The sequence below is a fragment of the Salmo trutta genome, chromosome 34 (genome assembly GCF_901001165.1).
Source record: "Salmo trutta chromosome 34, fSalTru1.1, whole genome shotgun sequence".
Classification (NCBI taxonomy): domain Eukaryota; kingdom Metazoa; phylum Chordata; class Actinopteri; order Salmoniformes; family Salmonidae; genus Salmo; species Salmo trutta.
The window spans coordinates 6651233-6679145 of record NC_042990.1 but is presented as its reverse complement, the minus strand read 5'-3'; the positions used below and the strand labels follow the sequence as shown (position 1 = coordinate 6679145).

General features: G+C 44.5%; 1 protein-coding gene across 1 annotated transcript in view; it reads left to right on the top strand.

Annotated features, from left to right (window-relative positions):
* Nucleotides 1–12302: 12302 nt before the first annotated feature.
* Nucleotides 12303–27913, top strand: part of ext1b (exostosin glycosyltransferase 1b) — a 110279-nt gene continuing 94668 nt past the window's right edge. Inside the window, exon 1 of the mRNA XM_029731463.1 lies at nt 12303–14141. Within this exon, the coding sequence (XP_029587323.1) occupies nt 13198–14141 (944 nt within the window). The 5' untranslated portion in view covers nt 12303–13197. The remainder of the gene's footprint in view (nt 14142–27913) is intronic.

Here is a 27913-nt window from a genome sequence, read left to right as displayed (position 1 = left end):
GGCAGCGAGGGCAGCCTCTGGCTCGGCCGGGCCCCGTGGGCATCCGGCTTGGCACAGCCACGCATTGCGACATCTGAGGCCATGGTGCCAACCAAGACAGCGGCACAGGTCTCCCCTGTGCCAACTCAAAGAGTCAGTGGGGGAAGAGAGGCAGTGAAAGTCGATGAGAGCCAATAGTATGGCGGCATAAGTGAACCTGGGGGTCAATGAGAGCCAATAGGAGCACGGGAAGGGGGAAGGAAGGGTTAATGGGGGGCCAATAGCAGAAGTGCAGAAGTACAGGTACAGTAGAAACTGTGGTTTCCCTCTGTTTTCCTGTTCAGCTCCAATGACTACGGCAGAAAGTGTTTCAATAAATAGAATTGAATGTGTTGCATGCTATTCACTGAACTGTACCCCATGAAAAATGTCACAAGTTAAATGTGAATCCTAACTTTCACTTAAGTCAAATTTTCACTTGGTCTCCCATTGACATCAATGAATGACTAAGAGAAAATTCAACTTAAGTCAAGTTAGGATTTGCCCCATACCACACTGAGGTCAGTTTCATTATGCACTCTCTTTTATAGACCATACCCGGATATGGGCAAATCTATGCATCAAAGTGGATATCTTCACTGTCACTGAGCTATGTGTCTCATAAAGTGGGTTGAATATCCCACCCAGCTAGCCAAGCTCACTGAAATGTGCATTATCACTCTGATGTGCTTTGACAATTTCAACTGCCTCAATATTAAACCCTTTTGAATATGGAATAAAACGCTAGGTCAGATAAACATCGCAGTCAGCCCCAAGTATGTGCTCCAAGTGTGTGGTGAAAAGACAGACCTGCAATGGTATTCATGCATACATAGAAATGGCATGGCATTCACTCCCACTTGCATAAAATCCTCATTCCCACATACGCAAGAGATAAAATACAAAATCACATGGCTTTAGTGATTTCTCTGCCACAGACATACATGCACACATAGGGTGTTTCTCTAAATGCATACTACCATGCTCCGAGCACGGGAGGGTCGGAGAAATGTTCAAATCAAAGTATGCGAAACGGAGCAAGGAGGGCAATTCTTGAATGCGTACTCCGTTTGTAAAGTTTTTGAAGCACGCGTCGATGCAAGCTTCAACGGAAAGTATGCAAGAAATATGACGCAACCATGTGAAAAACAATGCAAATTTCTTGAATTCAGTGGTGGCCATTATTTGAGTTGAAGCGAGAGAAAATACACTCCTAATTTGGAATGACATTTTAATTAAACATTTTAATTCGTTTATTTTTTTTTACTTTTACACCTTTTTCTCCCCAATTTCGTGGTACCCAATTGGTAGTTACAGTCTTGTCTCATCGCTGCAACTCCCGTACGGACTCGGGAGAGGCGAAGGTCGAGAGCCGTGCGTCCTCCGAAACACAACCCAACCTCACTGCTTCTTGAAACAATGCCCACTTAACCCGGAAACCAGCCGCACCAATGTGTCGGAGGAAACACCGTGCACCTGCCGACCGTGTCAGCGTGCACTGCGCCCGGCCCGCCACAGGAGTCGCTAGTGCGCGACGGGACAAGGAGTTCCTTGTCGGCCAAACCCTCCCCTAACCCGGATGACACTGGGCCAATTGTGCGCCGCCCCAAGGGTCTCCCAGTCGCGGCCGGCTGCGACAGTGTCTGGACTCCAACCCAGAATCTCTAGTGGCACAGATAGCACTGCAATGCAGTGCCTTAGACCACTGCGCCACTTGGGAGGCCCTTGGAATGAAATGTTGCCTATTCGCATCTCATATGTTGCCTGAATATGTTATCTTGATATGTTAATAAATACATGCTGTGTTAATTTTGTCATGTTTACCTGCCTACGTACCGTAGATTGCAAGACCATAATGAGTCAACAGGGCTAACTGGCTAGCTACCCACAAAGAATTGACATCTATCTTGCATAATATTAGTTTTAGGTAATTTTGCCTGTTAAACTATCTGGTTAGCTACACTATTACGATTCACATATAGCTAGCTGATAAAATGAGGTAAAACGGTTGCTTTGTGTATATCTTGTTTGGTCTCTATTGCCATTGTCCTGGCTGGAAGACTGTTCAGTGAATGGAGAGGTGAGTTAATGCAGTACGGGGAGTGTGAGTGCTTCTCAAATGTATTGTTTTATGCGTTCTCCACACTCGTACTCAAGAGAACGCCGTTGGAGAATGCACTCGGAGCATGAGAGTGAGGAGCACGGTATTATGCATATTGAGAAACACCCATGCACTCAAATATACACACACAACACACACGCAATCACATAATAATATTCACAAACACACACGTCTGTCTGTGAATTCACTACACACACAAACACCTCTGTCTGTGAATGAATTACTGGTCTCTCATAATAAGCCTTTTCAATCCGACGGACCCGGCGCTTATGATCTGGCCCACAGGAGGGGCCCAGACACTCAAAGCCTCTTTATCTTCCCACTGTGTGCTGATGCATTGAGAAGGGAGCGGGATGCAGCCCCCCCCCCCCCCCCCCCCCCCAGCCGCCGCCTCCTGTCATAATTGCCCATGCCTTCCCCCACTAACTACTTGGGATGGCAGCACTTTGTAAGGCCTCATCGTGATTAATTGCCTGAGTAACGTTGCTGGAGTGGTCTACTTCTTGCATGTGGGTCAGGTTGTACTGTGTGTTGACAATGAACCTTGAAATACCCAAAATTAAAACAAAGACTTTGGCTAAAATGTACACTATCATTCAAAAGTTTGGGGTCACTTAGAAATTTCCTTGCTTTTGAAAGAAAAGCACATTTTTTGGTCCATTAAAATAAGATCAAATTGATCAGAAATACAGTGTAGACATTGTTAATGTTGTAAATTACTATTGTAGCTGGAAATTGATGATTTTTAATAGAATATTTACATAGGCGTACAGAGGCGCCCATTATCAGCAACCATCACTCCTGTGTTCCAATGGCACCTTGTGTTAGCTAATCCAAGATTATCATTTTAAAAGGCTAATTGATCATTAGAAAAGCCATTTGCAATTATGTTAGCACAGCTGAAAACTGTTGTCCTGATTAAAGAAGCAATAAAACTGGCCTTCTTTAGACTAGTTGAGTATCTGGAGCATCAGCATTTGTGACAACATCAACAGTGAAGAGGCAACTCTGGGATGCTGGCCTTCTAGGCAGAGTTCCTCTGTCCAGTGTCTGTTCTTTTTCCCCCATCTTAATCTTTTATTTTTATTGGCCAGCCTGAGATATGGCTTTTTCTTTGCAACTCTGCCTAGAAGGCCAGCATCCCAGAGTCGCCTCTTCCCTGCTGACGTTGTGCACTGGGGCCTCCCACTCCTCTTTCTATTCTGGTTAGAGCTAGTTTGCGCTGTTCTGTGAAGGGAGTATCAACCCCAGGTTGTCTATGCATCTCAAGCCAACATTATCCCTCTGAGCTAAAGCCAAAGCATTTTCTCTTGTCTCCAACACAAGCCTTCAAGTCTCAGCCATGGTTATTCCCCACTGGGCACAGACGTCAATTTATTCCACGTTGGTTCAACTTAATTTTATTGAAATGTGTGCCTAGTGGGTCATTACGCAAGTCTAGTTCACTGAACCACCTCCAATTCACATGATAAACCCACTTTCCCCCATCCACCCCGTAGTGAAATAGTGCATTTTATGCATAGTCTACTTACTAGCAGATACAGACACAGCCCAGACTGTCTTGGGACACACTAACCCTCATTTCTCTCAGTTCACCTGGAGGCTCTATTTTACCTTATGCATTTTTACAGTATGCTGTCTCTCTCTGCAGAGATAAAGAATTTGTTCCACATTTTATACTTATATGAGTCCTCTAGGTTTTTAGCTCTAGTACAGTGAATGGAATGTCTGATAGTGACACTCCAAGCTGTACAGGCAATCCCAATCCCAGACGAGAGAGAGAAATAGACAGAGAGAGAGACATTTTATCTGGCCTGAATTGGCACATTTAAATACAGCAGACAACCATTAAATAATCTTAAAGACAGATGAGAGGCAGAGAGAGACACACGGAGAGAAAAACAGGGTGCAGCGCCAGAGAAACGGAGAGAGAGAGAGAGAGAGAGAGAGAGAGAGAGAGAGAGAGAGAGAAAGTAACAAACAGAGAGAGCACCTTTCCAAGAACCAGCCCTGATACAGTCTTGACACTTGGACTGTATTTCTCAGAAATGGCAGAGCGTTGAACTGTGTCTTCTCAAGCTCCGAACCAGCTGTCAGTGTGTTCTCAGTGTGTACTCAGTGTGTACTCAGTGTGTAGCGGCGGCTGTACAAACCTGCCAACTCCTGTCTGAACACACTGTGGCCCTATATTATCGCAACGTCCAAAGCCCGCTGGTTCTCTCATGTCTCTCCATTCTCTGCCTGGGTAGCCTCCTCTGTTTACACCCAAGCCCATCATGTCCGGTGCCGGGTGAGGCCTGACTTACAGGATATGAATCTTCGTCTTCGGTGTGCCGTGTGCGCCATTGGAGCGATGCTCTCCCTCTGCTCTACTTCCCTCCCACCGTCTGGGTTGTTGACACAAGGCGAAGCCAAAAGTTCAGGTTTAGAAATTCCCCAATTTCACAGGGTTTAGGGTGGATACAGGAGAGATGATTTCTATCTAGGAGAGGTGATTTATGACAAAGACCCCCTCTTGTAGAGGGGTGGAAGAAGCAGTTGGAGGCGGCGATGCTTGTTTCAACACTGCTCATTTTAGGGCCTTTTCATGAGAGCGTAATGGCATGAGAGAGAGAGAGAGAGAGAGAGAGAGAGAACGAGAGAGAGAGAGAGAGAGAGAGAGAGAGAGAGAGAGGGAGAGGGAGAGGGAGAGGGAGAGGGAGAGGGAGAGGGAGAGGGAGAGGGAGAGAGAGGGAGAGCGAGGGGAGAGGGAGAGAGAGAGAGAGAGAGAGAGGGAGAGGGAGAGGGAGAGGGAGAGGGGGAGAGGGAGAGGGAGAGAGAGAGAGAGACAGAGAGAGAGAGAGAGAGAGACAGAGAGAGAGAGGGGGAGGGGGAGTTCGGGTCTCTCCTGTGTTTTTTTTGTGTGTAAATACTGTGTTACTGTAATGACACACTTCTGCGGCTGTGTTACTAATGATGGCCAGCCTGACTGGTCTTTGTCAATGAAAGGGTTTTTGTGTGTGTGTGTGTGTGTGTGTATATGTGTGTGTGTGTGTGTGTGTGTGTGTGTGTGTGTGTGTGTGTGTGTGTGTGTGTGTGTGTGTGTGTGTGTGTGTGTGTGTGTGTGTGTGTGTGTGTGTGTGTGTGTGTGTGTGTGTGTGTGTGTATGCATGCTTTCGCGTGAGAGACTTGGGGGTATAAATGTGTTGATGACGTGTTTACTATATGTAGGGGGTGATCTGTACATTTGGGGAGACATATGTTAGAGGGGTACAATAACAAACAGATTTAATGTGGCCCACTTGACAGAAGCACTAGAGTCATATAAACCTAATGGTTTCCACATATTTCGTTTGGTGTACATATCACCAGTCATAATGTAAAGAGCAGATACACTGAAGTCCATTCAGTCTGTCATCCAAGCTCACTATATCCTTATGACTTAGATATTGCTTTTGACTGGGTTTGTATTGATGCTAAAACAAACTGAAACAAACAAGCTGTATGAAATTACTGAAACTCTTGTGGGAACTCAGTAATTTGCCATTCTGGAAAATCTTTGAGGGGACTTTGCCTTATCATACAGAATAGCAAATGTTGTTCTATAATCTTCATGTTCGCCTCCGGCATTCTGTCCCTGCCTTAGTCACCACACCCGCTTCAACATTAAAACAAATAAAGAAACTCCCCACAACTGACAAACTTATTTAAAACAAACCTGATTTTCAAGAATAAATACCCGTCCTGCCTCCTTATCCCCACCCACACTTCCTTCTCGGCATCCACGCATAGCTGACTTTCATTTTCATCCATATTTTTTCCTCCGGACTAAACAAATTAGGAAGCAAATGAGGAGGGAGGAGAGATGGGTGATGAGGCATAACAGAGGGAAGGGGAGGAAGAGGAGAGGAAGGGAGACCCAACAGATGATAAGCAGAAGAGTAGGAGAGAGATGAGGCCTATAAATGGTCAAGAAAAGTGTCTCAGAAAACAAGGGCTGAAAATGAAACAGGAATGTGTTGGCCTTTTTTCACCCTACTGTAGGTAAAGCCAGGAGTTTTTCCTGACCACATGACCATGACTTGACCATAATAATATGTCACGATGTTCCAAATAACCAGGCAAACAATGTACATTCATATTGACGGTCTTCATATATCTACATGTCACGACTGTATTGATGGGAGATTTCTGCATTGTTTCATCAGTCTTCAGTCTACATTCCAATCCGTACCTCTAAACAGTGTTTCTTCCAAAGACATCCTCCAGCATTGTTTGCCTGACCAAGTTAATTGCAGCATCCAGACAATAAAAAGTGCATGAATCAGCAGCAGCAACAACATGCGAGAGCAGCAAGACACAGAACGTTCTGTGGTAAATCCGGGACAGCAAAGAAAGACAGCTTGAAGAATGAGACATCCAAGAGGAACAAGTGAGTTCCATACAATACAAGCTGTCAGCAGATAGTAAATGTTTGCTCAAGGACTTCAATCAATAGTCAAAATCAATGGTAAACATGGAATATTGAGAAAATATTGTTTTTACCATACAAGGTAGATAGACAAGTCATTTTGTGGACAAATCTATTATATTTGGGGGAACAGCAGTCCAAGTGGATTTACACTAGAAATGTTTTCTACTTCAACACCATCATATAACTGTAAATCCCTACACGGTAGAACTCTGCCCGTGAAAATGCTTGGTAGTAACACTGGATAAGCATGCATTAGTGCTCTATATTGCACAGTGCTAACAGTCTCCCAGTCCTCAGTAGTCCGTGTTACTTCGTATAGCGAAAAGACTAACACAATGGGACGTTCATAATTAACCCCACTGCTGTCAAGTCATGTGAATGGTCTGACATGTCCTCACTTGTCATTCTGACCTTTTGTGTGTGTCATTTTCTCCTCCATCAAGCCAGCTGCCTGCATCCCTCGTTCCCCTATGACGGGTGGGTCATTGATCTGTCCTCGCAGTGTTTCACAAAGTCTCAAAGACTTGTGGAGAAAATGGTTCTCTTACTCCGTTTCAGAAATGTATTTATGTATATGCTGTGTTAAAGGGGATTTCTGATTAATTTAATCATTTTACATCAGTGGTGAGAAATTGAGCCATGTCTATTTGACTGTGGGTAATCAGAGATATCTGCTATATACTGACGGTATCAAAGCACATAATGTAAATTCTCTCTTACTCACTGACTCCATCTTTCTCACTTCTCTTTGACACTATACTTTGTTCTCTCTGAAGCTAAGTCTAAAATTAGAACGAGGAGTAATTAAAGTGGTTAAACAAGGGAAAGGGTGAGAGAAAGAGGGACTTTTTCCCTCACAATGTTCGGAGCATCTCTCCAGCAAAGAATCATGGCAAGGACTGCATCCAGCTCTCTGCTCCCATCCAAGCAGATTGGAAGAGGGAAATGGAGGATCGGGGCAAGAGGGAGTTCAAAGGGGCGAGGAAAGCCACTCGAATCTTTGGCAGTGGAGTTAATGCATTAATATTCACACTGCAATGGAGGGCTTTGCCCCATCATCTCGTCAAAGAAAAAGAGAGGTAGAGATTGTGTGTATGTAGATGGCAAATACAGTGTGTGTAATGTACACGTGTGTGTGTGTGTGTGTGTGTGTGTGTGTGTCATTGCTTTCACTATGAATAGTGTGCAGACATAATCTGTGATCGATATGATTTCCTTCCAGTATCAGTAGGATTACTACGGTCCATTTATTATTCTATACGAGTGTGGTTTGCGTGGATAATTGTACATTAAGTGGATTAGCATGCAGTGGGAATCCCTAATGGGAATTAGCTACTTTGCTTTGAATGCACATAAATCAAATAATCATGCACTGTAGTACCCATCCACTTCTGCAACATCAGCCTATTTTTAAAGTGTTGAAATCCGTGCTGTTGTTCATGTTAATAAATAGTAGAGAGAGTTTAGATACCGACACTTGTTATGTTTCAGTTATGCAGTTACTTGTGTGATAGTCATATTTAATGTGGTAAGTCAATTTTAGGTTGTTATTTGACACTCTTTCATCATCTAAGGTTCTCCAAACTCTTTGAGTGTCGGTTGTTTCTTCTTTGCCAAACAACACTCAACCAAAAAGAAGAGATTCTTTCTTTAATTATGAAGTTTAAAACAATGCCATATGTAAAGTACCTCCTGCAGGCTTTTTGACGAGAAACTCTGCGAGAATAATTTTTTTTATTCTCCCGGCTTCAATATCATCCAAATACCAAATCAAAATCCACCTCGGATGAATTGCAGCGGAATACAAATGAGCGGCTCAGGAGTCAGCGGCAGGGATTTTTAATGAGGACAAAAACCCATCACCACATCTAACCTGCTCCAGTTCATTTGCTGCCTTGGCGTCCCAGTAGAATTCCCGTTGAAAATTCGGAGTTTTGGCTCTAGCTTGCTTTGAGCCCTGCAAACGATGGCCGTCCTCCTCCCACATCCCAGAACATTTAAACCCTCACTTTGCCTAAAGCGATCCCTGCTCCTGCAGTGTAAAGGTCATTTTAAATAAATAAATGAAGGAAGATTGCAATAGCATCCCACACACCAAGCTCTGAGCAGCATTTGAAAAGTCTAGGAACGCCAACTTAACATTCATTCGCCTGGAGGTATTCCGTGAGCGTGCGAGTAGGAGAACAGAACTTCCAAGACCGCACTAACTCCCACTCAATAGCCATATCTACATTAGTCACATTGTGCCTGTACTGTACAATACTACTGTACTTGTGCCTGTGCATTACTACTGTACTGCGTAAATACCTATGGCCTTTTAGTCATTGTGAGATTTATTTTGTCTTTGGGAAAGTCTACCACAAATGTTTATTGCATTGGGATGTTGAACCCTCAAGGATTTGAACGCGCAGGATTCTATTAGATACATTTTATATTTATCCTCCAAAACTTTTCACCTCTCAGAGTTTGCCGATATCATCCTTGAGAATTAATAAGAACACGTCGGTGACAAGACAATGGATGTGGAGTGAATATTTGAACAGGTGTAATGTATCCTAAATCCATCACAACAATGTCACAGATAAAAATGGTGTACAGTAGAACACACACCCAAGGAGACCATGAACAGGAGATTACATCAATTTAACTCAATTCAATGTTTTTATGAGCCTCTCCATCTCCCTGTGAGTACAAAGTGACCTCTATTAGGTTTGGAAACCCTTTATTGTCACCCCATAACAAATCCTGGCCTGCTGTGTTTTGGTTTCCCATGAGGGTGTCTTGGGGCTTTGCGGTTGGGTTACACGGCCCTGTTGTGTGTCTGTTTGTGTGTGTGTGTGTGTGTGGCTTCTCCTCTGAGCTTCTCCTACACATACACACACACACTCCGTGCTCACACACACACACACACACACACACTCCGTACTCACACACACACACTCTGTGCTCACACACTCCGTGCTCACACACACACACTCCATACTCACACACACACACACACACACACCGTACTCCCACACACACACTCCGTGCTCCCACACACACTCCGTGCTCCCACACACACTCTGTGCTTCCACACACACACACTCCGTTCTCCCACACACACACTCCGTTCTCCCACACACACACTCCGTGCTCCCACACACACTCTGTGCTCCCACCACACACACATCTTTTAGCCAGGCCTAGCTGCTTCTCCAGCCTCCAGGAGCGCTCAAGATCATTACATCCTAAGGGGAGTTATCTGTGCCCGATCTGCAGCGGCTAGAGGACTCTCAAAGCCTGTTTTGTCTTCCGTCTGCCTAGAACTCCCTAAACCCTGGGATTACCTTCCCAGCCGTGGGTATTTGTTTACCACAGCCCGAATTTACCGTGGCCTTTATCACGGTTGCCTGCTGACACGGGGAGGAAGTTCTGCTTCACACACAGTTTATCTGTATACCAGGGGAACAATAGCAATACTTCAGATAATCCAGCTATTCTCAACCAACCAGAGGTGCCCTGTTTGGAGTTGGTTCGTTTAACTCATGTAACACTGTGCAAGAAAAGTGGGTCTAATTAGGTATAAAATATAACCACAATTAATTGGTGATTAAATGAAATGGGATATCTCTGCCATTGCCAGCGAACAATTGCCACGAACAGCAGTGTAGGCATCTCCTGTGTCTGAGATATGCACATATCTGAATGAGAGGCACAATTAATTTCAAAAGTGAATGAAGGGATCCATGTGGACCTAAAGGTGGCTGGTGTTGGGGGCCTAAAGGAGGCTTTGTCTCAACAGCACACTAATACCCTATTTACACTATATTTGGCATGGGTCCCCACGTCCTCAAAAAGTATTACAGCTGCACCATCAAGAGCATCCTCACCGATTTCATCACTGCCTGATATGGCAACTGCTCAGCATCTGACCGTAAGGTGCTACAGAGGGTAGTGCGTACGGTCCAGTACATCACTGGGTCCAAACTTCCTGCCATCCAGGACCTATATACTGTGTGGTGTCAGACGAAGCGGCCAAAAAATTGCCAAAGACTCCTGTCCCCCAAGTCATGGACTGTTCTCTCTGCTGCTGCACGGCCAGTGGTACCGGAGCGCCAAGTCTAGGTCCAAAAGGCTCCTTAACAGCTTCTACCTACAAGCCATAAGACAGCTGAACAATGAATCAAATTACCACCTGGACTATTTGCATTGACATCCCCCCCACCCCATTTTTACACTGATGCTATTCGCTATTTATTATCTTTGCATGGTCACTTTACACCTACCTACATGTACAAATTACCTCTACTAACCTGTACCCCCACACACTGACTCAGTACCGGTACCCCCTGTATATAGCCTCGCTATTGTTATTTTATTGTTACTTTTTTATTATAATTTTTTTTACACTTTAGTTCATTTAGTAAATATTTGTTTAACTAAATTTTCTTAAAACTACATTGTTGGTTAAGGGCTTGTAAGTAAGCGTTTCAATGTAAGGTCTACAACGCCTGTTGTAAGTAAGCGTTTCAATGTAAGGTCTACAACGCCTGTTGTAAGTAAGCGTTTCAATGTAAGGTCTACTACGCCTGTTGTAAGTAAGCATTTCAATGTAAGGTCTACTACGCCTGTTGTAAGTAAGCATTTCAATGTAAGGTCTACAACGCCTGTTGTAAGTAAGCATTTCAATGTAAGGTCTACTACGCCTGTTGTATTCGGCGTATATGTGAGAAATACCCTTTTATTTTATTTGGGCTGAGTCGAACCAAGCGGACCTGGCCTGGGTACAGGTCCACACTTCCAAGCTGGAACCAAGCTGGAATAGAGATGAGGAAATATCCAAGCCAGCACAGTATGGTTCAGGTTGGCCCGATAGTGTGACTCAGGCAAATAACATATCAGAGCCAGCATGGTATGGTTCAGGTCAGACTCGGCACGATAGTGACAACGGTAATAGTGAGGCTGGCTAACCACCAGGATTCTGGCTCAGCTCCCAGTCGGTCCCTCTCAGTGGGGACATCTATAATTACCCTCCCACCTCCCTATACTAATTGGTCGATAAAAAACAAGGATGGCCCCTTCACCCAGCCTGAGCGTTGTGCCACAAAATGGCAGCTGTGTGGATTATATGAGGCATGGTGGGACTTCTCGAGCGATTTGGTGCTATTAATCTCTGTCATTAGTCATACGGTGCACTTTACTTTGGTTTGTGTGAAAGACTCAACTTTTTCAGATCTCCACCTTTATAGTTTTCAATTCTTTTTATATTTGTGAAAATCTTAATTGAATAGATGTAGTAACACACACGCCTATAGGCCTAAACTTCCACTCACTCCTGATGAACCATCAATTCGTGCTGTGTAAATGTGACCGTAGGGCACTCAACTTTGGTTGCTGTGATTTTGTTTGCACACTAGAGAGCAACTCTGATTTTTTGGCCCACAGTGTCACTTCTACTATAAAGGAAATAACATTAAACGAGTTATTTCAAGACAGTGGGGACAGTGTACAATCATTTACGTGCAACACAATCTGTAGAAAACACTTACGCATAGATATTCTACATTTTTCGGTGTTTTACTCGTGCTTTAAGTTATTCGCCGAGAGGGCTCCGGTTGTGAATGGGTGCATTTGAAGCACCGCCTTTTCCGGTCCCAATCCTAGACCAATGAGAAACGCGTATGCACACTGACGGGACGTTACGTCAGCTGCCATCGTGTCGGGATTGGAATGTTAGAGTAACAATCGAAACAATTGAGCATTTGGTAATTGGACACTAGAATCAAGGAATCCTGTTTTTGTACCGATTTCAATGTATTTGCAAAGTCACATTGTTACTGTAAATACTGTTTGAGGTCGTTGCGTCCATTTCTTCGATTGTGTCAAGCTCCTATTCTCCGATGAGATTATTTTTGCGTTGTATGAGGTCTGTCGGGAGATTAAAACATAAGAGAAATGCAGGGATTCGTGAGGCTACAGTTGCGCGGATGAACTGCTCTTGTTCTACCACGGCTTCCTCGTTCGGTCGTTGAACGGCGGAGTGAAATATATCACCGGAGAGAGCGCGAGGAGTCCGCCGAATTATACTCCCGAGACGTCTGGATCTAAAAGCCGACCTCGCCGAAAGGCTTTAAACCACAGCCAGCGTGTTAACACATCTTAACCGTGGGATACGTTCTTCTGTGTCGGCCAAGGCAGGAAAACCACATGAACCCCTGCCGCTACTCCACAGGGGAAAGAGTTGGTAAAACGCTTCGGGCATCTCTAACCCGGCGCAGTTTTACATTTCAATACAGACTGGCTGAATGAAAGAGGGAGAGAGGGGCAAAGGGACTATATGAATGCTTTTACTTGGTCGAAGGGAGATTTGTGTTTGCCCAGAGCCACTATATTGTGAAATGGTCCAACTAGATAGAGGGAGAAAACGCATTTAAAAAATCGCCCACATGCGCTGGATCAATCGCTGGATTGGGGAACGGAATACGAAGAAGGGGGAAGACGCGAGTTTGAAATCTTTGGAGGCTGGAAGATGGCGGAGCGGTGTAGTTGGAGGTGGTGAGAGCCTAACTTCGGGACACTTCCATTTTATTTGTAGAAAAACTTGCCCCTATTCGTAGGACACATGCAGGCCAAAAAACGATATTTATTCCTGCTCTCCGCCGGTGCATGTTTAGTTCTACTGTTCTACTTTGGAGGGGTACAACTTCCAGCGTCGGGCAGAAACCGGCATGACCGTAGCCACAATGGATATCGCCCCGACCAGCCGTGGCCACACTTCTCTGACCCTTTACAACAGTTCCTACCCTGGGATCAACTGGACACCGAGGAATACAACATCCACATATCGCCGAGGCAGAAGAGGGACGTTAATACAAGCGTGTACAAAGGCAAAAGATGTCGCATGGATTCGTGCTTTGATTTCTCTGCGTGTAAAAAGAACGATTTCAAAGTGTATGTCTACCCCCAGCAGAAGGGGGAGAAAATCTCAGAAAGTTACCAGAATATTTTATCGACCATTGAGGGCTCCAGGTTCTACACCACTGACCCGGGACAAGCTTGTCTATTCGTCCTGAGCTTGGACACCCTGGACCGGGACTCGCTCTCGCCACAGTACGTGCACAATCTCAAAACCAAGGTCCAGAACCTTCATCTCTGGAACAACGGCAGAAACCACCTCATATTTAACTTGTACTCTGGGACATGGCCGGACTACACGGAAGACCTAGGTTTCGACATAGGCCAGGCCATGTTGGCCAAGGCCAGCATCAGTACCGAGAATTTCAGGCCCAACTTTGACGTGTCCATCCCGCTGTTCTCCAAGGAGCACCCTAGGACCGGAGGGGACAGGGGTTACCTAAAGTACAACTCCATTCCACCTTTCAGGAAATACATGCTTGTGTTTAAGGGGAAGCGATACCTTACAGGTATAGGGTCAGACACGAGGAATGCCTTATATCATGTCCATAACCAGGAGGATGTGGTGCTCCTCACCACCTGCAAACACGGCAAGGATTGGCAGAAACACAAGGACGCACGCTGCGACAAGGACAACGCAGAATATGACAAGTAAGTTATGACGTGTTGACAGATTAAAAAGGACTGTACGTGAAAGCTGTTATAAATGTGTTATGTGGGTCCTATTACCACTGTGTAAACGAAAAGTGGTCACCTTTGTCCTACGGCACCATTCCGAAACAGGCACCATCGCGCGCATCCTTGAGTCCGTTGCGCGCGGCCTGGTGTGTGTGTGTGTGTGTGTTTGCGAGCAGATTGCGAACTCGTATTTTATTGGCATACAATGCCATTGACTGCCATTCTCGGGGACTGAAATGGCTTATATGGTTCTCTTACTGTTCTAGCGTGAACGAGAACTTCGCCAGCCAGTCAATTACCTTTCCGGTTTGAGTAAATCACCCCCACCCACTTCACTGATATTGCAGCCAAACGAGGATATGCACTGACACGTTTTATTTGCCCTATACTTTAAGGGAATAAAGCAATGTGCACTGTAAGAGTGGTGTGGGAGTGTGACCTTGCTATCACACTGCTATAAACTCCACATTATAATGAATAAGTACAACACTTATTAGGCCTAGACTTATCAGCCAAATCATGTTTAGTTGGAATAATTGTGTGTAATGCTGTTAATTCAATAAGGCCTAGCCCATATCGAGTAGTGCTACATCCACAATCCTTTTCGTCGTAGTGTCCATATTAGGTTTGATGGTAGGCTAAGCTTGTGCTTTGCGTGTTATCACTGATTGTGGAGACCACAACTCGTCTTTTGGTTGTAATGATGCCAGCGTAAGTCAAGTCACCCAAAGGACGGGCATCGCGTTGTAACCATGGGAGGAAACGATGTCATTGAAGTTTGCACAGAGCGTTGCCAAGTCTACTTCTCCGAGAGTGAGACTGGTTTATTTTAGGCCAAGTTGCCTCTTGCTTGAATATCTCTCTAAATCCACGGTAAACTTGGGATATGTGAAAACTCAACCCCCTCTTATGCTGGCCCGACGTTAGTTAAAATGTTTAGTGAAGTGAGATATTGGCTTCCACAGTACTCCATTGAAGACAACATATTTCCAGTCACTTGTAAAAGCAGGAGAGGGGCCATGACTAGTACTACATCCCAAATGGCACCCTATTCCCTATATAGTGCGCTACTTTGTTTTGACCCGGACCAAAAGTAATACACTGAATAGGGTGCCATTTTGGGGGACACTAGCTCTTTAGGCTTAGTTTGGTCAAAGGGAAGTATAAATTTAAACAGAACTTTTCATCAACTGAAACTCACTGAGACGAGAACACATTGCCCCCATGACACAGCGCCAATTGCAAATATGCTGCAACACCCATCCCCACAAGTAAGTGCTTGTCCATTTCTCATCCCTCTCCTCTTTATCTCCCCGTGCGATCTGCTCTTCTCCCAGAGAGAGATGTCTTTGGCTCGTGTCACCTGGAGAAATGTGTCCTCCGTTATCTGGATTCCAGGCATCCCTCCCTCGACTGCTCACCTTTCCTTTGGCCCGGTTAGCACTGACATGGCTTGGCCCGGGACAGCCAGGGAGTCTCTCTCGGTCAGAAACGATGGTGAGAATGCCTGGAATGCACACACGTGTTGGAACAGCTGTTTGGGGTAACGAGGGAACGGTGCCAAGGTGAAAATACCGCAGCATACCTGGATGCATTTCACTGCACTTTGGCTTCGGGATGGCAACAGTATCAACTGCGACCCCTCTCCTTGGTCCTGTGTGGGCTCAGTTTATAAGAGCGTGGTGCTAGCAATGCCAGGGTTGTGGGGTCGATGCCCCTATTGGGTCACACATACTAAAATGTAGCCTATGCACTCATTATAATTTAAGTCACTTTGGATAAAAGCGCCTGGTGAATGGCATATTTAATTTATATATATATATATATTCTCAATTCTGTCCATGGAACTGTTTCCACATGGTGCCCCCCCCCCCCCCCCCTTTCCCATCGCGACCTTTCAGCCTCTAAGAGGGATGTGGCAGGAGCAGCAGATATTGGAAGGCTGTTAAACACAGGCAGTGCCTGGTAGCCCTGGACACTAAAGCTTAGCCACACAAACACACACACACACACACAATTACTTTTCCGAGAGTTGCAATCACTTCCATTCTGAATCACTGGTTCCACTTCCATCCATGGGCAAGCATCAATAACAGACGCCATTCATTGATACATTATCCAATGAGCTTTATGAGTTGCTGACTGTAGAGTCTGGGGACAGTCAGTGGGGGGGGGGGGAAGCAATTCAATGACAAATTACAAGGCATTCAATACTTTGGTACATCACAATCCTATCTGCTGCCCCATGTGTATATGCACTGTTAGTTACAGCACGCCCATGGGCTATAGCCGAGTACTCTGTCATAAACGAGTTCATCTGTGTCAACTTTCCAAACCGTGTGTTTTGGCGACGTCTGTGAATTGCTTGTTTTATCCTCCTCCATAAGTTACCCAGCAGACGGCTGGATCAGGGACCCCCCCCCCCCCCCCCCCCCCCCCCCCCCCCCCCCCGATTTAATAGTTAACCAGGTCTGTCGGCTGGTATTGACTTTGTACTTTAGCCTCTTCACTACAGGCCGCCACGTCTCAAGGTCGCTCCAGGCCTAATATAGTGTATGAGGTTATACAATACGTTTTGTAGTGATTCCTATGTTGATGTAAAGAATATTTGCTGGTCTGTGGTGTGTAATGAGGAGCAAACAGACACTGCCCTTGACACTTCTGAAATTGCTTATCCCAGTTGCTAATAAGCACGCGCCCATTAAGAAAATGACTGTTAAAAACTGTTAAATCCTCGCGGATTGATGAGGAATTGAAGAATTGTATGGTTGAGAGGGATGAGGATAAAGGAACGGCAAATAAGTCTGGCTGAACAACCTGGCAAAAAGTACTGCAAATTGAGAAATCATGTGACTAAACTGAATAAAAAGAAACTACACTGAAACAAAGATAAATGACATAAAGATTGATAGTAAAAAGCTTTGGAGCACCTTTTTAATGACATTTTGGGAAAAGGCAAACTTCGCTCCATCATTCATTGAATCAGATGGCTCATTCATCACAACCGACTGATATTGCCAACTACTTTTAATGATTTTTTTTTCATTGGCAAGATTAGGAACAAAAGCTGACATTACACATTGTCTATCAACAATGACAAGCCACCGGGGTCTGACAGCTTGGATGGAAAATGACTGAGGATAATAGCGGATGATATTGCCACTCCTATTTGCCATATCTTTAATTTCAGTCTACTAGAAAGTGTGTGCCCTCAGGCCTGGAGGGAAGCAAAAGTCATTCCGCTACCTAAGAATAGTAAAGCCCCCTCGGTCGGCTATTTGAGCCAGTAAATCAGCCTGTGAAGCCAGTGTGTCTATGTATGCGGATGACTCAACACTATACACGTCAGCTACTACAGTGACTGAAATGACTGCAACACTTAACAAAGAGCTGCAGTTACTTTCAGAGTGGGTGGCAAGGAGTAAGTTAGTCCTAAATATTTCAAACTAAAAGCATTGTATTTGGGACAAATCATTCGCCAAACACTAAACCTCAACTAAAACTTGTAATAAATAATGTGGAAACTGAGCAAGTTGAGATGACTAAACTGCTTGGAGTAACCCTGGATTGTAAACTGCCATGGTCAAAACATATTGATACAACAGTAGCTAAGATGGGGAGAAGTCTGTCCATAACAAAGCACTGCTCTACCTTCTTAACAACACTATCAACAAGGCAGGTCCTACAGGCCCTAGTTTTGTCGCACCTGGACTACTGTTCAGTCGTGTGTTCAGATGCCACAAAGAGGGACTTGCAATTGGCTCAGAACAGGGCGGCACGGCTGGCCCTTGGATATACAGAGAGTAAATGTTAATATGCATGTCAATCTCTCCTGGCTCAAAGTGGAGGAGAGATTGACTCCGTCACTACTTGTATTTGTGAGAGGTATTGACACGTCGACAGCACCGAGCTGTCCGTTTTAAATGACTTGCACACAGCTCAGACACAAATGCATACCCCACAAGACATGCCACCAGATGTCTGTTCACAGTCCCCAAGTCCAGAACAGACTATGGGAGGCGCACGGTACTACATAGAGCCATGACTACATGGAACTCTATTCCACATTGATGCAAGCAGTAGAATCAAATAAACATTTAAAAAATATATAAAATACACTTTATAGAACAGCAGGGACTGTGAAGCAACACAAACAGGAACAGGCACATGCATACACAGACAAAACATACGCACTATACACACACGTACACATGGATTTTGTGTTGTAGATATGTGGTAGTGGAGTAGGGGCCTGAGGGCACACTTACGAATGTATTGTAATGTTTTTAAAATTGTGTAACTGCCTTAATTTTGCCGGACACCAGGAAGAGTAGCTGCTGTCTATGGCTTGTCTAAAACACAGTGATATTTTGGAGATTTGCAGCCCAAGGCTGCAATACCGGGCCGCTGGATAGGAGGAATGGTGCATTTTCATAACTGACATCACCATGAATTTTCCCGCTGGACTAAATCCGCTTGAATGTGAGAGGAGTTCCATGCTATCGGAATGATATGGAAACACAGAAGTGATTTGGGGCGACAATGCCATATTTTCCTTTCCTCCTTTACGATGTGGAGCTTGGCATTTTGTTGACACAGTGCCAAAGATAGACTAGAAACCCGTTAAGCAAAGACCACATCCCTGTCTTATGTTAAAATGGCATTATGAATTCCATTTTCGGAAATGTCAATGGCGATTTATTCTCTGGGCAGATAGTGGCATGATATTAGAGTGGATGCGGCACTGGAGGTTAACAGACGTGTAATTTGTTGTGTGCTGCGGCTCTCATCCATACTCGGGGGGGGGGGGGGGGGGGTTGTCTCATGCTCCCCGGGTCGCCGTTTTTTGTTTTCTCGTCCAATTAATACGTCATGAATATTTCATCGTCCTCTCACTTAAATAAAGCGCTGGGCCGTGATCTGTAGGAAGTTATCAGGGAATGATAGTTTGCCTCAATTAGCGCGGTGCGATTGTTTCTGGGGAAGATGTAGTCTAGCCTCTTTGGTATAGGGGGCAGTATTGAGAATTTTTGAAAAAATATGTTCCCATTTTTAACTGCCTCCTACACCAACTCAGAAGCTAGAATATGCATATTATTGTTCAGGTTTGGATAGAAAACACTCTGAATTTTCTAAAACTGTTTGAATGGTGTCTGTGAGTATAACAGAACTCCTATGGCAGGCAAAAACCTGACAAGGCTTCAAGCAGGAAGTACCCTGTCTGACAAGGAGTCGTGCGTCTTACCTCTTTTTATTGAAAAGTAAGGATCTTAGCTGTAACGTGACAATTCCCAGGGCTCCAATAGGCTCTCAGAGCCCGCGAAATAACTGAAGGTTTACGAGGGAACCTCAGGTTGAAATATATTATCGCCTTTTGTAAGTGGATGCTCGGAGGACCTTTCAATGATGCGCGTGCATGAGTCGCTTCTGAGGAGAAATTTTATTCGGCTGTTTAGGCTCAATGCATACTCCCGGTCGGAATATTAACACTTCTCTATGACATAAATGGCATAAAAATTGGTTTTAAACAGCGGTTGACATGCTTCGAAGTACGGTAATGGAATATTTAGACATTTTTGACACGCCAATGCGCCATGCGCGACACCGCGAAGAAGCATTCTAGAACTCACGAACAAAACGTCGCTGTTGGAACATAACGATGGATTATTTGGGACCAAACCAACATTTGTTATTGAAGTAGAAGTCCTGGCAGTGTATTCTGATGAAGAACAAGCAAGGTAAGAACATTTTTCTTATAGGAAATGTGATTTTGGTGGAGGCTGAACTGGGTGGGTATCTAAATAGCTAGCCCTGTAATGCCGGGCTATGTACTTAGATTATTGCAAAATGTGCTTCATCCGAAAAGCTATTTTAAAATCGGACATATCGAGTGCATAGAGGGGTAATGTATCTATAATTCTTAAAATAATTGTTATGCTTTTTGTGAACGTTTATCGTGAGTAATTTAGTAAAATCACCGGAAGTGTTCGGTGGGAATGCTAGTTCTGAACGTCACATGCTAATGTAAAAAGCTGGTTTTTGATATAAATATGAACTTGATTGAACAGACATGCATGTATTGTATAACACAATGTCCTAGGTGTGTCATCTGATGAAGATCATCAAAGGTTAGTGCTGCATTTAGATATGGTTTGGGTTTATGTGACATGATATGCTAGCTTGAAAAATGGCTGTGTGATTATTTCTGGCTGGGTACTCTGCTGACATAATCTAATGTTTTGCTTTTGTTGTAAAGCCTTTTTGAAATCGGACAGTGGGGTTAGATTAACGAGATTCTTGTCTTTAAATAGCTGTGAAATAGTCATATGTTTGAGAAATTGAAGTTATAGCATTTCTAACGATTCAAAAATCGCGCCACTGGATTGAAGTGGCTGTTACGTAGGTGGGACGAAATCGTCCCACATAGCCCAGAGAGGCTAGCCTACACTGGCATGGTTGTTTGTATCTTCTGTCAATCTCGCCTCTTTCTCGCTGTACCTTTTTTTAAATATTTTTTTTTTATCTGTGGAATTGTGTTCTAGTTATTCACACCTCATGCAGAGTGCTTCACTTGTCGCATACTAGACAGCTGTGACCTGAGACAAGTGTAGCGTTAGTGCTCTTTCTGATTGTGAGAGCAGCATGGGCTTTTCTTCCTTCCGAGCAATCGCAGATGTCGAGGCTATGTGCATTCTATGTCGTTGGTCCTAACTGTTTCAGTGTGGTGCTTGCTCCTGATCATGCTGATAGGTCTGCGTTTTTAGCTATCTCCTGTTGGGGGGGGGTGCGAGCGGCGTGAGGATGGGTCATGACCTCTCTGTGTGTCCCTGGCTGAGTGATGAAAGCGAGGCCGCTCTTAGTGACCCACAGTCACCAGAGGGATTGCCATAATGACGTGGCCGCTGGCTGGTCTGTGGTAGCTGAGAGACCAAGCTGGACGAGACTGACCGACCTGAGGCTTTACTAGCTCAGTCCCAGTCCAGCCATCTCCGCTTGGCTAGTGGTGGAGATGGATTGATCAATTGGGAGTGTTTCACCCAGAATGAAAAATTGATCGCTGCAAGGTGACAAAACGAAAGTATTTTCATCCTGGACTGTCATGGAATGCTTGAGGCATGAATGAATAAGGGAGGAGTACAGTTGGTAAAAGCCTCTCTCTCTGTCTCGCTGTCTCTCTCTCTCGCTCTCGCTCTCTCGCTCTCTCTCGCTGTCTCTCTCTCTCTCTCTCTCTCGCTGTCTCTCTCTCTCTCTCTCTCTCTCGTGTCTCTCTCTCTCTCTCGCTGTCTCTCTCTCTCTCTCTCTCTCGCTGTCTCTCTCTCTCTCTCGCTGTCTCTCTCGCTCTCTCTCTCTCTCTCTCTCGCTCTCGCTGTCTCTTGCTGTCTCTCTCGCTCTCTCTCTCTCTCTCTCTCTCGCTCTCGCTGTCTCTCTCGCTCTCTCTCTCGCTCTCTCTCTCTCTCTCTCTCGCTCTCGCTGTCTCTCTCGCTGTCTCTCTCGCTGTCTCTCTCTTAAAGTGATGTTTTAGGCAGGTAAGTTAACATGCTCAGTTTAGAAGGTACTAAGGAAGCAAGCCAGACAGCTGGTTGGCTCTTTGAAGTCAATTGAGTGAGACAGGTAGCTGACTGGTTACATGTAAAAAAAATGAATGAGACAGGTGTGTGATTGGTTGCCCATTACATTTTTGCTCGGATGTGGTAGGAAGACATTGCGTCTACATTATGGAAGCAGAATATTTTTTTGGTTTGTTTTGACATCTGTCTCGTTTAGTGGATGGAAAGCCTTACGTCTTGGTATTCTCTACTATGTGGCACGGACTATTTACTTTTAATTCTCATTCTTCTGGGGTCATATTCTCCTCAACTCTTTCACCACCTCGGGCTGTTAATCTCCGGTTTGCGGTTTGTAGCCGTACATAGCCAACATTCTAAAAGACAGCCCACTTTTTTTTAGTTTGTTTCTCTGGGTGTCTATTGACTGTAATTGCTTGGAATTAGATTTAGCTTACTTTACGAATCCATTCACAACCGACGAAGCCTGTGGGTCATCGCTGTAAATGATTTTCCATAAGGCACTTCCTTGTAAGCTGTTGTTTTATTGTCTTCTGGGGAGCTCCCACGGTTAGGCTGCTCAAAGTAGCCCAGTTGGCACAGGCTTTACGGTCGGTGTGAATATGCTGTGGTTGCATGCTTGTTATCCTGTTCCCGCCCCTACTACACTGCCTCCAGACACTATTTTGTTGTTACAGCCTGAATTTTAAAACGGATTAAATGGAGATTTTGTGTCACTGGCCTACACACACTACCCCGTAATGTCAAAGAGGAATGTTTTTTTTGCAATTTTTTACAAACAAATTAAAAATTAAAAACTGAAAGTCTTGAGGCAAAAAGTATGCAGTGCATTCGGGAAAGTATTCAGACCCCTTGACTTTTTCTACATTTTGTTACATTACAGCCTTATTCTAAAACACACAATACCCCATAATGACAAAGCAAATGACACAGTTCAATCTTGGTTTCATCAGACCAGAGAATGTTGTTTCTCATGGTCTGAGAGTCTTTTAGATGCCTTTTGGCAAACTCCAAGCAGGCTGTCATGTGCCTTTTACTAAGGCATGGCTTCTGACTGGCCATTACCATAAAGGCCTGATTGGTGGAGTGCTGCAGAGATGGTTGTCCTTCTGGAAGTTTCTCCCATCTCCACAGAGGAACTCTAGAGCTCTGTCAGAGGGACCATCGGGTTCTTGGTCACCTTCCTGACCAAGGCCCTTCTCCCCGAATGCTCAGTTTGGCCAGGCGGCCAGCTCTAGAAAGAGTCTTGGTGGTTCCAAACTTCTTCCATTTAAGAATGATGGAGGCCACTGTGTTCTTGGGGACCTTCAATGCTGCAGACATTTTTTTGGTACCCTTCCCCAGATCTGTGCCTCAACACAATCATGTCTCGGAGCTCTACGGACAGTTCCTTCGACCTCATGGCTTGGTTTTTGCTCTCACATTCACTGTTAACTGTTGGACCTTATGTAGGCAGGTGTGTGCCTTTCCAAATCAAGTTCAATCAATTGAATTTACCACAGGTGGGCTCCAATGAAGTTGTAGAAACATCTCAAGGATGATCAATGGAAACAGGATGCACCTGAGCTCAATTTCTTGTCTCATAGCAAAGGGTCTGAATACTTAAGATATTCCTGGTTTTATTTTTAATAACTTTACAAAAATGTCTGAACTGTGTTTTGCTTTGTCAATATGGGGAATTGTATTTAATACATTTTAGAATAAGCCTGTAATGGAAACAAAATGTGGAAAAGTGAAGGGTCTGTATACTTTCCGTATGCTCTGTAAGTATTCAACCCTGTTATGGCAAGCCTAGGAGTAGGAGTAAAAATGTGCATGTCACAAGTTGCATGTACTCACTCTGTGCAATAATAGTGTTTAACTTGATTTTTGAATGACTTCCTAATCTCTGAACCCCACACATACAATTATCTGTAAGGTCCCTCGGTCGAGCAGTGAATTTCAAACAGATTCAACCGCAAAGACCAGGAAGGTTTTCTTATGCCTCACATAGAAGGGAACCAATTGGTAGATGGGTGAAAACTTAAGCAGACATTGAATATCCCTTTGAGAATGGTGAAGTTATTAATTACACTTTGGGTGGTGTATCAATACAGGTGTCCTTCCTAACTAATTTGCCAGAGAGGAAGGAAATCACTCAGGGATTTCACCATGAGGCCAATGGTTTAATGAGTTTAATGCCTGTGATGGGAGGGGACTGAGGATGGTCAACAAATCCAACACAATACGAAGAGTGGTATTCAGTGATGTATCAGGCATGGTGGTGGCTGCATCATGTTATGGGTATGCTTGTCATCGGCAAGGACTAGGGAGTTTTTTTTTTTTTTTTTTTAACTGAAAAGAGCTAAGCACAGATTTTGCCTAGAGTAAAACCTGGTTCAGACTGCTTTCCACCAGACACTGGGAGACAAATTCACCTTTCAGCAGGACACTAACCTAAAACACAAGGCCAAATATACACTGGCGTTGCTTACCAAGATGACATGTTGCTGAGTGGCCTAGTTACAGTTTTGACTTAAATCAGCTTGAAAATCTATGGCTTAAATGGCTGTCTAGCAATGATCCACAACCAACTTGATAGAGCTTGAAGAATTTTAACACGGTGATTCTAAAGGTGATTCTATCATATCTTGACTCAGGGGTGTGAATACTTATTATGGGGTGTGAATACTTATTATGGGGTGTGAATACTTATTATGAGGTATTGTGTGTAGATGGGTGAGAGATCTATTTAATCCATTTAGAAATCGGGTTGTAACACAATGTGTTATAAGTCGAAGGGTATGAATACTTTCTGAAGGCACTGCACGTGGACTCATTGGCTCTACCGAGTTCTGTGCAGACCCTAAATGTAACAAAAAAATTGCCTCCATCTGCTTGCTGTGGAAAACAGCGAGAAATAAATTGTGGAGGACAAATTGAAAAGATTGCATTAGATAAAGCCATCACAGTGAATACGTATCTCGGCAGGAGGGACCCTTGTTATCTGCGCATTTCTAAAATATTCCGGCTTACACGTGACCGGGGAATAGTAGGCTAGGAGAAAGTGCTGGGGGGAGCTACCAGGTATGACTGGGAAGCTGATTCATTTGGCTGTCTAGAAGTTAGCTCACTTCACTGCTCTTAGCTTGAGTGTTTTTCTTTATGATAGTAGAGCTTTATAAGGTTATGCCAATCTAGCTAGCACCTTGACAAGACAGTCCTGGAGTGGGTCATGGAGGATTTTTTTTGTTTTAACCTTTTTATTTAACTAGGCAAGTCAGTTAAGAACAAATTCTTTTTACAATGGTGGCCTACCCAGGCCAAACCCAAACAGCAGATTTTATGGCCCCAGGAGCAATTTAACAACACCTCAGGCCTGTACTTCAATGGAACGGCAGATTGTTTACGTCACCGGCTATCCTCAATACACTGACCTCATTCACTTTTCACCACCACGAGAGCAAAAACAAACACTTCTCTCCACTGACTTGATATTCAAATAGTAATTTGCAACAGGGTGAAAGGGGGTGTTACTTCAGTGACTGACGATGCCTTTTTCAAGCATGTCGACGTGTTTGGGAGAAAGCAGGGGCCTGGTCATCAGTGTTTTTTTTTTTTTATTGAAGTGGCGGCAGAGGATTGGATGGCTTGCGCCCCTCGTTCATGCTTTATGCGTTAGTTGGACTTCCCCTTTGTGGGTGTAAAGGCTCTGCTGCCCTACACACTCAGAGGGGCCCTTTTGTGTGAACGTTTGCGCTGGCTCTTTAGCCGCTGCCTGGTGCCTTGACACCACAGCCCCCAAACAACCTCTCCTCCAAGGCTCTGAAGTGTGAAAGCCCCCCCCCACCGATCTCTCTCTCTTCTCTTAGCCAATCTTTACCCAAGGCCGCTGTCTCGTCTCTTTGTTTTGTTGTTGCTTTTGAACCCTAGATGCTGGCAACAATGGCTGCTGAGACAGTTCAGAGACCCCTAATTTGGCGGATTCCATTGCACTTCACGGATCACCGGCCAAGCCAACACTGTGGGGGTGGAGGTAGGGGTCGGAATCTGGTCCTAGTGAGGAGACTGTATGCCAAAGCTTGGATGGGGAGAATATTTCATTCATTTGGTTATCAGGGCGGTTTTTAATTTGCAGTTTGTTTTTTCTGGTGTCTCTCGTCTATTTATTCATGATTTCCTAAAGGGCCTCCTTTTCAGGTAAGGGAAAAGGGTGCATGTTTGGTTGTGGAGAAGGTAGGACAAGGTGCAGCTGGTGGTACTGTTGGACTCAGCAAACACCTCCCCCTTGAACTCAAATGGGAATGGATTAAAAAAAGGCATTTGAAATTATTTTCAAGCTCCGCAAGCTAAATGTGCTATACAAATGGAATGGGTGAAAAGCATGATGAAAATTCTATGAAACGTTTGCCTGCAAAGTTTGAGGCTGGCTTGGCTGTTTACCAGTTAGTGCAAACGCAGTAGTACGCTATAGGCCTACATGGGTAAGGAATGAAGACATTTCTTCCGTTAAAATGACTTTCACAAAGAATCCTAAGGTCGCATTTCTGATCTGTGAGTCATAGGTGGCCCACAGCCTGAGAGGACAGTTTCCTACAAGCTAAGCTCAGCTTTTTGTGGTTTGTCATCTTTTTGTGGTTTGTCATCTGTCAGGAGGCAGAAGGCCATGATACTTTTTTTTGCAGTCGCTGTACGGTATTTTGAACCTGCATCCTGGTTTGCGGTGTCTAGCCAACCGCATCCTCAGCATCAAAGCCACTTGAAAGCGCTGAGGAGAGCCCTGTGCTGGGAAATTGGAGCTTGCGGGTCTTACTCCCGTTAGCTGCTTGACAGGGGTGTTTATTCTAAGGTTGAAATGTTTATATCCCCACAGTAAGTTTTTACACGACAGCACTTTGTTTTCAAAGCGTCTGCTTTCTTGTCTTGCAGTTCGCTTGCTAGACATAACGTTTCCTCAAGGTGAGAGGGGACGGCGGGAGGGGGACGGGGGGGCGAGCGAGCGATGTTGTAGGGCAATTGGCACAGTGACACCGGAATGTGACGAGCTATCTTTTTAGTTTGGTTGCAAGGTTTTGAAGAAGCTGCATGTTTTATCTGGGGGTTGCCAGGGCAGGGGATTAGAGAAGCTTTTTAATGCAGCAGTGCACCTTTTTTATGTCATTTAGACCCGTAGCAAAACTGTGACTAACCTCCCACCTTTCAAACAGCGTTCATTCCCTGAGTCACTGTCTCAATTCTTTTGATGCCATTTGAATCAAATCCCAAAGTTTTTTTCATGCATATTTGCCACCCCTCCACTTGCTTTTTATGTTCACGGGTGTGCGTTTAGTATTTGACACACAATCACGCGTAGGAGAGTGTGGAGTGTTTGTGTACCTCGAGTTTTCAATGCCGTTTTATACGCGCGTTTGATGTATCATGTTTTGGCTCTTGACCTATGGTTGTGTTTTAATGTATATTTATCAAGGTATATTTAATGTCAATGGGTTACTGAAGTGAGAGTAAATTCTCCTGCCTCGGAGTAGGTACAGTGCATTCCAAAAGTATTCAGGTCCCTTGGCTTTTTCCACATTTTTGTTACTTTACAACTTTTATTCAGAGGGGTTGGGTTAAATGTGGAAGACACATTTCAGTTGAATGCATTCAGTTGGACAACTGACTAGGTATCCCCCTTGCCCTTTCTGTTTTTAATTCTAAAATGTATGAAATCATTTCCCCCCCCCCCCCTCATCAATCTACACACAATATCCCATAATGACAAAGCAAAAACAGGTTAAGAATTTTTCACAAGTTATAGAAGGAAAAAACTGAAATGTAACATTTTACATAAGTATTCAGACTCAGTACTTTGAAGCAGTGATTACAGCCTCGGGTCTTGGGTATGACGCTACAAGCTCGGCTCACCTGCATTTGGGGAGTTTCTCCCATTCTTCTCTGCAGATCCTCTCAAGTTATGTCTGGTTTCATTGGGAGCGTCGCTGCACAGCTATTTTCGGGTCTCTCCAGAGATGTTCGATCAGGTTCAAACCCCCCCCCCCAAAATGGGCAGGTCTGTGGTTCTTGGGGTATCTTGTGACCAGGTCATGTATTTGCACCTGTCTCTACATAACACCTGTAAACACACACTGAGGAGTAGAATTGTCTTTTTTCCCCTTTTTTTCTCTGTGTGCTGACGGGTGTGTGTTGCAGTCAGAAAGTATG